At 35.8% G+C, this 12,989-nt stretch overlaps 1 protein-coding gene across 1 annotated transcript in view; it reads right to left on the bottom strand.

Annotated features, from left to right (window-relative positions):
* Positions 1-2,500, bottom strand: part of LOC120430879 (uncharacterized) — a 73,403-nt gene extending 70,903 nt beyond the window's left edge. The window contains exon 1 of the mRNA XM_052711151.1: positions 2,323-2,500. Within this exon, the coding sequence (XP_052567111.1) occupies positions 2,323-2,380 (58 nt within the window). The 5' untranslated portion in view covers positions 2,381-2,500. The remainder of the gene's footprint in view (positions 1-2,322) is intronic.
* Between the last annotated feature and the right edge of the window lie 10,489 nt (positions 2,501-12,989).

The following is a 12,989-nucleotide window of genomic DNA, read 5'->3' as shown; positions in this document are numbered from 1 at the left end:
CAATCGAAAAGTACTTTACAGATTTTTTGATAAAAGGCTCTGTTATAGCCACCGAATGTTTGATTTTAGCGAAATATTTGTAGTTTTTCAATTGATAAAAATAGTGAAAATTTAAAAAAAATCAATCAAGCCTAACATTTTAAATGGGCGTAATATTCAATGTTTGGCACTTTTAAAATGTTAGTCATGATTTAAAGAAATGAAAAACCCTTTTTCGAAAAGATCGGAAAATTTCACGAAAGTTTCATGTTTTAACATTGAAAATCGGACCAACAGTTGCTTAGATATCGACATTCGAAAATGGTGGGCTGTTTGTGTGAGAATTAGAAAACTTCAATTTTCGTGTTTCTTTTTGTTTATGCCGCTGTATCTCAGCAACCAGAGGTCCAATCTTCAATGTCTCTAAGACAATTTTATAGCAAATTTTCTGAACTTAAAAAAAAATATTTTTAGAAATGGTCACTGATGGTCAATATTTTTAAAAATCGAAAAACTGCAAACATTTCGCTAAAATCAAACTTTTCGATTGGCAATTCAATTTTACTTTAAAAAATTACGTCAAATTTGTTTTTGGATAAAATCTCGTTTTTTTCCAAAAAATACTAGTTTTTCAAAAATTCATAACTCGGCGGCAATTTTTTGACCATGTTTCTCTATGGCCTAAAAATTGCGGGTTTTTGTCCCCTAAAACATAACAAAAAATCTCGAAAATCAAAAAATACGTATTTTGGGAAATTGAGTTTTTGTGAAAAAAAAAGATAATTAAAACATCGGTTTTCCGTGTACCTGTTTTTACTCAATAGTCCTCAACAATACCTACAACTCTGCCGAAGTCACCAAATTGATCAAAAAATTCACTCAAAAGTTACAGCTGTTTGAATATTTACATACCATTTTTGTATGGACAGCAGCCAAAATTGTATGGAGACTTTTATGGGTGAACCAATGACGCAAAATAGCTTATTTGGTCATAGGGAAGGCCCCCACAAAGTTTGAGCCAAATCAAAAAATACAAATAAAATCCATTTCCGATTTTGGTAGAGAATTGCTCTGATGTGTTTATCGTATGATCACTAAAAATATCACCAGTCAGGCTTCTATTTTAAATAGGAATTAAAAAAAGTTGTAAATTTTTTGCCAGCGATTTTTTCGAATCGGGATTTTTTTAGTTTAGTGCCCTACTGAAATGTTTGGCTCGAATTTCTCATAGGGGACCATCCATAAACCACGTGGACACTTTAGGGGGGGGGGGAGTATGTCGATTGTCCACGCTCCATACAAAAAAGTTTTTTTTGTAAGGACAATTGTCCACGAGGGGGGGGGGGGGGGGGGGGTTGGGATTTCAAAAAAAGTGTCCACGTGGTTTGTGGACGGTCCCTAGGACACCCACAGATTTTATTTTTGGAGGGCTGTATCTCGGTTTGGTTAGTTTGAGAAATTCAATGATTCTTATGCCAAACTGTTCGGGGAACGCGATGCTGATAAAAAAAAATGAAATTAAGTAATGAGTCAAAATCACGTTTTATAACATAATCTGTTAAAAAAACAATATTGGAAGGCTTTTTTTTGTATGATTAACGATTTAAATCTATTTCTATCCAATTGGCTGGTTCTAGCCCTACAATTTTTTTTCCTATTAGAAATTAGCTTGCTCACTCTCTTTTAACAAATTTGCTACTTGATTTGGATCCCGGTGAAAACACTTTTTAGAAACCATAATCCCACGATAAAGTGCAGATGAGTCAACACATTAGGTACCAGATGGAAACACATGCTTTTCCCCTACTTATTCGCGAGATAACGAGGGCTTATCAATTTAGCTTTCCGTGCGTTACGTATTCGTCTGCTATCAGTAGAACGACTCTTGCTCACCTCTCCGTTTGAATCACCGCAGTGGAACAATTTTGTACTTCGATTACAAATTTCTAGGAAATCGTTGATTAATTTTTAGTGCAATATCGATGACTTTTTTTATTTTTAACTATTTTTGCCTTGAAGTTTTTTTTTAATTCAACCTTACTTATTTAACAGCAGGACATAGTCAATTGATTTTTTGCATTTATAAGTAACCAGCCAACCTTGCACCACTTTAACCACTTTTTAATGCAAGTGTTGCTGTAGGTCTGTACTTTTGACGTGTTTATTTTTATAAATAACCTTCATTTACTGTAACTAACGATCGGTTTCAATTATCAACCTAACAATTGACTCATTCATGGGCACATCGGACATGATTGTATCAATGGCGAACTCTTCCGCTTGTTCAACACATGTTTGCAAAGCTGTTCAAACTATTTGGTAGCTTTTGAAATTTTAAATTACTTGCGCTAACGGAAACGGCCAACCCCACCAGGCCAACGACGAGCAGAAGACACTTCATTTTCGTTGCGGAAAATCACTCTCAAATTCACTGGGCGGGAAGGAAAACTCTCGCTTTTCGTCGCGAATCACAGACATCAACTGGACGGACAGACTAACACTACACATTGTGCGATTCCCGCGGTCGGGTGTAATTTTTATTTTTGGCCCATTTATCTTATCTCAACAAACGCTGCCTTACCCTGGAATGGAGATAAACATTCGGCTTCGGATTGACCGAGGGGGGCGTTTAATAAGGTTTTAGGAGAAGACACGAAATGGGGAGAAAAGGTTTATGGTGAAGTATTGAACGGCGAAGTGTGATCTACACTCCAAAGTAGTTTGCTGAAAAAAAATCAAACATTTTGTGAAATATCATTACATAAAAACATAAACATACAACTTATTGATAAGACAATTTAAAAGAAAATCAGCATAATTAAAGGCAAAAGTTCAAACCATAGAGCGATTTTTATTTTCAAAAATGTACGGCAATCGTTTGGGTGTCCCCACACTAATACAAATTAATACTTTCCCAGAATTTTGCCCAGTGTGAGTGAAACGGAAAGAAATGTGGCAAACTGGGCCTTTTACCCTTTGAGTGATTGCTGTGTGCACAGAGAGCGAGCTCGGAATACACCTTTGTTTGGTTATGACGAGCGCTCGATGCCGGTTTCGACTGTGATGTTTATTTTTCGCGTTCAAAGTGCTTAAGGAGTTACATTACCGATGGGTGTTCTGAGACCTATTTGAAATTATTATGAAATGCATTTGAATGAATGACAAATATTACTTAAAAATCTTATTATTTCATAAGATAGGTTTAATAATCGAGAAGAATTTTCAGCGTTTATGAAAAATTTTCAATAAAATTAGGTTTTTATTCTTTCTGATTTTTCATGGCTATTTAAAAAATAATGAAATATTGTTTTAAAAAATCCATTAGCATCCAAAGTATCTCCAAATCACATGAAAAATATTAGCACACGTATAAAACTGCTGATTTCCAGTTTGTAGCCCCTTCATTTTCCCGCAAAGAATGGTAGAATTTCATAAGCGGTTGAAATTGGTCCCGTTTTGAATGTGAAATGACCGTTTTTAGGCTTGTAACACAAATACGCACCAATAAAAGTGCTTTGTTTGATTGGTTAATTAACTTTACATAACTTTGAGGACTGACCTGACCATACAAAATGGGTACCGTCATCTAGGGCGAATCGGGACAGCTGTTTTAGCCTCATTACGGTAAAATCGTCTGTTGTGTGCTATCTTGTGACAACGACCATTTTGGTCGAAAATAAGTTAATGTTGACGTTTGGTTACACCCAACAAACCCTACAAGATGCTTTAATTCGATTTTAGAATTCGGTTTATTTCCCGGATATCACAATACACACTTGTGGCATGGACCATTTTCTCATCAAACGTCATGAGCAGTTCTCTCAGATTTCGGTCATTCGATTTTTTTGTATTTTTTAATCCGGCTGAAACTTTTTTGGTGCCTTCGATATGCCCAAAGAAGCCATTTTGCATCATTAGTTCGTTCATATAATTTTCCATACAAATTTGGCAGCTGTCCATACAAAAATTATATGTGAACATTAAAAATCTGTATCTTTTGAAGGATTTTTTTGATCGATTTTGTGTCTTCGGCAAAGTTGTAGGTATGGATATGGACTACACTGAAAAAATATGATACACGGTAATTATTTTTTTGGTGATTTTTTATTTAACTTTTTGTCACTAAAACTTGATTTGCTAAAAAAACACTATTTTTATTTTTTTTTATTTTTTTGTATGTTTTAGGGGACATAAAATGCAAACTTTTCAGAAATTTCCAGGTTGTGCAAAAAATCTTTGACCGAGTTATAAATTTTCGAATCAAGACTGATTTTTTCAAAAAATCGAAATATTGGTCGCAAAAAATTTTCAACTTCATTTTTCGATGTAAAATCAAATTTGCAATCAAAAAGTACTTTAGTGAAATTTTGATAAAGTTTTTTAAATAAGTGCACATGTTTACCCACTTTTGAAAAAAAAAATTTAAAAGCTGAGAAAATTCTCTATATTTTGCTTTATTGAACTTTGTTGATACGACCCTTAGTTGCTGAGATATTGCCATGCAAGTGTTTAAAAACAGGAAAATTGATGTTTTCTAAGTCTCATCCAAACAACCCACCATTTTCTAATGTCGATATCTCAGCAACTAATGGTCCGATTTACAATTTCAAAATATGAAACATTCGTGAAATTTTCCGATCTTTACGATAAAAATATTTTCAAAATTTTTAATTCAAGACTAGCATTTCGAAAGGGCCAAACATTGAATATTACGTCCTTTTAAATATTTTTTTGTTTTAAAAATTTCGAAAATATTTTGTTCGAAAAGATCGAAAAATTTCACGAATGTTTCATACTTTAACATTGTAAATCGGACCATTAGTTGCTGAGATATCAACATAAGAAAATGGTATGTTGTTTGGGTGAGACTTAGAAAACATTAATTTTCCTGTTTTCAAACACTTGCATGGCAATATCTCAGCAACTAAGGGTCTTATCAACAAAGTTCAATAAAGCAAAATATAGAGAATTTTCTCAGCTCTTTAAAAATATTTTTTTTTCAAAAGTGGGCAAACCTGTGCACTAATTTAAAAAAAAATGAAAGCTGCGACTATTTTCAAAAAAAGTCACCTAAAAATGGATTTAACTTGCAAACGGTGCACTTTATCAAAATTTCACTAAAGTACTTTTTGATTGCATATTTGATTTTACATCGAAAAATGAAGTTGAAAAATTTTTGCGACCAATAAATTTTACCCCAATAAAATCGCCAAAAAAATTTTACCGTGTATCATTTTTTTCAGTGTAGTTCATATCCATACCAACAACTTTGCCGAAGACACCAAATCGATCAAAAAATTCCTTCAAAAGATACTGATTTTTGAATTTTCATACAACGTTTTTGTATGAACAGCAGCCAAATTTGTATGAAAAATTATATGGACAAACAAATGATACAAAATGGCTTCTTTGGGCATACCGAAGGCACCAAAAAAGTTTCAGTCGAATTAAAAAATACAAAAATTAAAATTATAAAAAAATACCGATTTCGTAGAGTTTTGCTCTCATACAAACTGTTGGAAAAAGTGCAAAAAAAATATCTTTCACAAATTTATGTAGGTATTTTTTTAAGCAATACCATCTTTTGTTTTTTGATAATATACTGATTAGGCCATTCCAAATTTTATTTTAATTTTATTTCAAGCTCTCTTTTCTGATGTTCCCTATTCAGACTACAGCCCACATTCTCCCCAGATGGCGGTATGTAAATATATGAAAATGATATTTTTTCTGTCGTCTAATCGATAGGGAGTCTTTGACGAAGTTGTATTGGTCTTAAGCAGGGGATGTAAGACAAAAGGTCAAAAGACATAAGGTAAAAAGGACAATAAGTCGAAAGGGTCAAAGGGTTGAAAGACATAAGTTCAAAAAACTTAAGGTCATAAGGAAGATAGGTCAAAAAAGAGAAAATGAAAAAAAAGTTTTACTGTCTATATAATTAAACAGCAGTTCCAAACAATTTATTAGATTTTGTGTAACAGCATATTTTTAAGAATTTTATATTCTTTCAAAATTATGCATGCTTGTATCAAAATATGTATGCATTTTTCCGGTTTTTTTTTCAAACAGAACAGATACTTTATTAATTCATGAGATTTTTTTGAGCATGAGCATGAGTTGCCCCTCCGTTGCTGAACAGAACCGTAATATCCTTTCAGCACTACTGATAATAGGCTTCAACAATCTAATGGTGTTTCTCTTATCAACAGCATGTATGAATGCGCTGAAAAGATAAAACACCATGATTGCCAAAACTAGATCAGTTGCGAATAGGCAACAGTCATTGGCCACCAACGGCGCCCACCATGTCAGTTTGTAGATCTCGATTTTAAGGGACGGGAATGTTAGTTAGCGCAGGTTGCTACTAGGGCAGCTGGTTTGCCCTGTGCTTACACCCCACAAGCGCCAGAAACCTGAAAATTTGTTAGTAGGGTAGGGTATTTGGTCAGGATTCACCACAGAAGATGATGATGCGACCCAAAATCAAAGTGTTTGTTGAAAGGTATTATTTATTATTCTCAAGGCAAGTAAACGAATGCTGCGGATGAGACATTAACATTTATTTACTACGATATGGTTTGAGACAGTAAAATTGTTGAATAGTTAATATTTAAATATTTTTCTTATTTTGTGCGAAGCGGTGTCATCCGTACTCGTTTAAAGTATTCATTATCGCACCATCCTAACGGTAGGACATAACCGCCAGCGTGCCTTCCAATCAGCGAGGATGCAAGAAGGATTTTTTGCACGATTTGTTATGCAAATTAATACGAAACTACAAAAATAACGAAATAAACGAAATCAAATCTGCTGTACATGAAACACGAAACTTTATGTGTAGTTTTTTCCTTTCCGTAAAAGGAAGAAATCACGCGCCATTCCAATGCAAAATACTCGTAATTCCTATCTTTTTCTAGCACAAAAAAAAAAACATATAGGGAGATCATGCGAGAACCAAAGACGCGAAAGGCGGCACTCGACATTCGTACATTTCTTTTTTTTTTTTTGCTTTTTCCGCGTATTCTGATCAGGAACGAACTCACCAGTTATTGTGCTAGAGACAAACTTCCTTGTAGGAAGCTAAATTTGATCCCTAATTCATGAGATTTTTTTATATTTGAAAGAAAATATGTTTATTTTATTTTTTTTTGTGGGTTTTAAAACCCACCATTTTTATAATTCAGATTTGTAGCCGTGGGGTCAGAGATGAACATTCTATTTTTCGATTCACAATTTCTGACCAGGAAATGTGGTCAAACCTTTTTTAGAGGTAATTTTTGGACAATTTACTTAAGTTGACAGATAACTTTCACATGAAGGTAAAAGCAAATCATTATGTTAAACAAGCCTTATGGCCTATCTACAATCACTTAGCTTAGAAAATTTCACTTAGCTTAGGAATTTGAATCAATGGAAATGAAGCCGAGCTTCTACAATGGAAAAGTAATCAAATTAGAAACTGACGTATGGTTTGAAAAATTTCAAAATCTACGGTAAGTTGACGTTTCAATATCAAAGGTAAACAAACAACTGCATAGCAACGTATATCAGCCCAGCAAAATTTCTAAGTTGATTGTGGATGACGGCCGTAAGTTGCGTACTTTCCTAAGTAACTACTTTACTTAGATGTTCTAAGCTAAGTGATTGTAGATAGCCCATTACCCGACAAACTTCGTTCTGCCTTTTTTCGTTTGTTGACGTTTTTAACGTTTTTGCTTCTTCAGCCTCCTGTGATCTAAATTTGATTTTACGTAACTTTTCCCATATAATCTGCAGATTTTCCGGAATCGGTTCCAGAGTGGCCAAAGTTATAACTTTTTGGCGTAAGAACCTTCCTTGGACTTATACGAACCCAACGCAACAAAGAGCACCTCGATCCGACGTTCCGTGTTGAATTGATTCGCGTTCGAACAAAACCGTCGAAATTTTATATATATATAGATTATCGATTTGCTATGATTTTTTGAACATTGGCCGATCTGTAAACTGTTCCGAAGATGAGGGATCACTGTACACCAATAAATCGGGCGTCCAATTTTACATAAAAGTCCCTTTGATTCCAAATTTCTATCTCATCACCGCTTCAGGCTGCAAACAATTGGAAAAAACACGTCTTTTTTCGAATGTTCAACAGTGGAAGGGGTCGTACCGCCCCTCCGTCACGAGATATCGAAAAATGAGGCTCAGTTTCTTGATCAATGACAAAAAATACTTGTTAGGACAAAGTTTCACGCAAATCGAAGAGGGGTTCGGGCAACTGCTGTGTGAGTTGGCGAAGAATGGCCCAGCTTAGGAATTTGAATCAATGGAAATTAATGTGATCTTCTACAATAGAAAATTAATCAAATTAGAAACTTTACGTATCGTTTGAAAAGTCGCGTTTGTCGGACTCCCTTACAAACGGTGCACAAAGCTCGACCACCGAAAGGTTAAGCATTGCTAGTATTGATGAATCATGGGAAAACCTTGAACTTCCACAATTTGATTTGTGGGGCAAGCTGACATAATCGTGCCAAAGGGCGATATTTTTTCCAGTTAACCAGTCGGAAGGCCGAAAGGGTTCAAAAGTCGGATTAACTTGATAATTAACTACCGGTCACGCGTTTGCGCCTAATCCAACTTACAAAATCACACCTTCGTCATGCCCTGCTCAAATTAAGCGCAGCATTCGTCGTCATATTTTTTTTTTTGCGAGTCCATTCACTTCTTCTCATCGAAAAGGTTAAACTAACACATCTATTAAGTTCGGTTTTATACTCCTAATCACAGCTTAAAATCGGCAAAAAGCTTTTTATGTCTTCTGCTATGTTAGTGAACCTCGTTTTAATCATCTTGGATCGACATCAGTAAGAGTGGTAGAATTATATGCACCGTTGACTACCTGTTCAGTGACATTGAAAGGTTTCGTAGGGTGCTTTTGAAGAAAAAAAAACAGACATAAGGAATAAGGAAGTGGAAGGCTTAGGGTTCAAACGACGAAATAATAGTTGCGTAGTCAGCGACAATACAACTGATCAACAACAGTGCTTTAGTTTTACATCCTGATCGATCAACCTGCTACTGCCCGATCAAGTGCGTAAGGGCTAACGGCATCAAGTGCAACTTTCATCAGTAATTTAGCTGCACCGTTACAGTTTCTTGACCAGCCCACATGGCCCGGTTCCGTATATTTTCAGTAGTGCACTACGCAGTGTGACCTTCCACCCTGTTCCACACACGTGTGTAAACCACAATTAGCGGTGATATTGGTCAGCTCCATACAGAAACGCCGTATATCATACACCAGACGGTTAAAACACGCCGGCTCATGTTTAATTAATTTGTGACGTTTGAGGGAGCAAGAGTGATTTTTTTTTTACTTATATCTCACCAACCTATAGCAACACACTGATACTTGGGAAAACCTTCCACAATAAGCCTGTTTAAATTCGGTCAAGTTTTCATCACCGGCTAGTCACGGCTTACTGATACGAGAAAGAAAGTGGGGAAAGTTTGAAGGGATGAGCATGATTTATTGGCTGTACGTTTTCTCCAATTATTTTGTACTTTTAATTTTGATTTGATTTTTATCACCAACATGAATTGCAATTTTAAAGTGTAACTACTCTGCCCATGTTCACATAAATGTTCCATATGCAAAAACAGCAAGCTGAGAAAAATTCATTTGAAGTTTGTCCCACACATAAGGCTACGTCTTAAGTTTTCGCGAAAAAACTGGATTTCCTCCTGATATCTAGAACAAAGTACTGAATGTTATAGGATGTTATAGGCTTTTCTAAAAGATCACACGATACTGAACAAAACTGCATCATTAACTCAAAAACGACGAAAATGCATATGGGACATTTATGCGATCAGGGGTAGTAACTGAGTAGTCAAATAATACTTCGAATATTTTTGTTGACCAAAAGCTTTGTCAATCAAAATTCAAAATCAAATTATTCGCTTTACAGCATTGCCTTGGCGTTCACGATTGCGAGATTCCTACTCGAAACTAGGTGCCCGAAGGCTTGATTGTTGAGGCAATTGCATACCTCTTTTTACACCTTAGCTTCCATCCACCCCGGGATTCGAACTGACGACCTTTGGATTGTAAGTCCAACTGCCTACCAGCTCCACCGAGGCAGGACCCAGGGAGACGCTCTCCTACACCTGGACTGAGCTAACGACCTAACCCTCTAGGTTAGACCGGGGCCAACATTTACTTCCCCGTCCGACGGAAGGCGTGATCAGACAAATCTCGTCTCGAAAAATGCCACCGGGACCGTCTGGGATCGAACCCAAGCCGACTGGGTGAGAGGCAACCACGCTTTTCCCTACACCACGGTCCCGGAGTTTGATAAAGAATATAATTCGAAATTTGATTGGACATGAATGTTTCAGCCACATTTAAGGGGTTAAATACATGTAAATCGGCAATAATGTCAGAGGTTGGTATTAGCACAAACTTAAACTTTTTTCTTAATATGTTTTCAGGGCATTATAGATTACATCTAATCTAATCTAATCTAATCGAACACAAGCGCAACCAGTCCGAAGAAAGCATCCGGGAAGAACTTATGGTTAGATTACGCCTCAAGTTTCTTCTTGTCATTATTAATGATTGCAGTACTTTTGAGAACCCCCAAGGTGTATTACACTAAAAAAACGGGTACCACGATATCTCGACACTGCCTTGACCAAATCGGCACATCATTTTGGTGAAGACTCGTTAAATCGTTTCCGTATGCATGACGAAGGCCGATTTAAAAAAAAAGTTTATTTAAAAAACGTTACTTAATCCACCATTACGTGGTTGGTGCCTTCCTCACATTTAGAGTGTAATGCTAAATGGGTAATTCTCCGCCAACTCACACAGCAGTTGCCCCGACCCCTCTTCGATTTGCGTGAAACTTTGTCCTAAGGGGTAACTTTTGTCCCTGATCACGAATCCGAGGTCCGTTTTTTGATATCTCGTGACGGAGGGGCGGTACGACCCCTTCCATTTTTGAACATGCGAAAAAAGAGGTGTTTTTCAATAATTTGCAGCCTGAAACGGTGATGAGATAGAAATTTGGTGTCAAAGGGACTTTTATGTAAAATTAGACGCCCGATTTGATGGCGTACTCAGAATTCCGAAAAAACGTATTTTTCATCGAAAAAAACACTAAAAAAGTTTTAAAAATTCTCCCATTTTCCGTTACTCGACTGTAAAAAATTTTGGAACATGTCATTTTATGGGAAATTTAATGTGCTTTTCAAATCTACATTGTCCCAGAAGGGTCATTTTTTCATTTAGAACAAAATTTTTCATTTTAAAATTTCGTGTTTTTTCTAACTTTGCAGGGTTATTTTTTAGAGTGTAACAATGTTCTACAAAGTTGTAGACCAGACAATTACAAAAATTTTGATATATAGACATAAGGGGTTTGCTTATAAACATCACGAGTTATCGCGATTTTACGAAAAAAAGTTTTGAAAAAGTTGGTCGTCATCGATCATGGCCGTTCATGGTCACCCGCGACAGACACGGACGACGAAACAAAGAGAAACGCAAAAAGTAACTTTTTCAAAACTTTTTTTCGTAAAATCGCGATAACTCGTGATGTTTATAAGCAAACCCCTTATGTCTATATATCAAAATTTTTGTAATTGTCTGCTCTACAACTTTGTAGAACATTGTTACACTCTAAAAAATAACCCTGCAAAGTTAGAAAAAACACGAAATTTTAAAATGAAAAATTTTGTTCTAAATGAAAAAATGACCCTTCTGGGACAATGTAGATTCGAAAAGTACATTAAATTTCCCATAAAATGACATGTTCCAAAATTTTTTACAGTCGAGTAACGGAAAATGGGAGAATTTTTAAAACTTTTTTAGTGTTTTTTTCGATGAAAAATACGTTTTTTCGGAATTCTGAGTACGCCATCAAATCGGGCGTCTAATTTTACATAAAAGTCCCTTTGACACCAAATTTCTATCTCATCACCGTTTCAGGCTGCAAATTATTGAAAAACACCTCCTTTTTCGCATGTTCAAAAATGGAAGGGGTCGTACCGCCCCTCCGTCACGAGATATCAAAAAACGGACCTCGGATTCGTGATCAGGGACAAAAGTTACCCCTTAGGACAAAGTTTCACGCAAATCGAAGAGGGGTCGGGGCAACTTTTCCCGATTTCGTGTGAGTTGGTAGAGAATTACCCAAATAGTATCTGAAATCCGGCCTCCACAAAGTTCATAAATAGCACTTAAGTGCTAATAACTTTTGATAGGGTTGTCAGATCTTCAATCTATTGAACTCGTTGAAAAGGTCTTTTGATTACTTACCCAACGACCGATTTTTCGAAAATATGCCAAACTTTGAAGGTCTGTACCGAGCTCCAGGATGCTCCAAACTTCAATGTTATATATACCGAAAGATGCGCAAGGATCTGGCCTACACGCCAGTGATGTTTTTGGTAAACGCATTGGTGGCCAAAATGCCTTAAAAAGTGACATTTTTGAAAAAATCTTTTTTACGGGTTAAATCCCATTTAAAATTGAAGGGCGGAGCGCCAGCTCCTGTTACGTCCAATCAAGCTCATATTTGGGATTTAGGCTCAGTATGCCCACCGGAACAAACCCCTGAATGCCCGCCAAAAAGTCATTTTTGTTACACTCTAATATGTATTATACATGAAGGTGGGTCTAGGAGGTCAAATTAAGAATTTCGTTTTTCGAGTGGTTTTTTGGCCTTTCCTCAGTAAGGTGAGGAAAGCAAAAAAGATAAATATATTTTTTAGATTTTCATTTTGATTGATTTAAAAATATTGTTTTCCAAAAGATCGAAAAATTTCATGAATTTAAATATTTTAACATTGAAAAGCGGTCCATTAGTTGCTGAGGAATTGACATTAGAAAATTTTGGGTTGTTTGAGTGAGACTTAGAAAACATCAATTTTCCTGTTCTTAAACCTTTGCATGGCAATATTTCAGCAACTGAGGGTCGTATCAACAAAGTTCAAAAAAGCAAAATATAAAAAATATAGAG

This window comes from Culex pipiens, chromosome 3 (assembly GCF_016801865.2).
Source record: "Culex pipiens pallens isolate TS chromosome 3, TS_CPP_V2, whole genome shotgun sequence".
Classification (NCBI taxonomy): Eukaryota; Metazoa; Arthropoda; class Insecta; order Diptera; family Culicidae; genus Culex; species Culex pipiens.
This window is presented reverse-complemented; position numbering and strand designations above follow the sequence as displayed.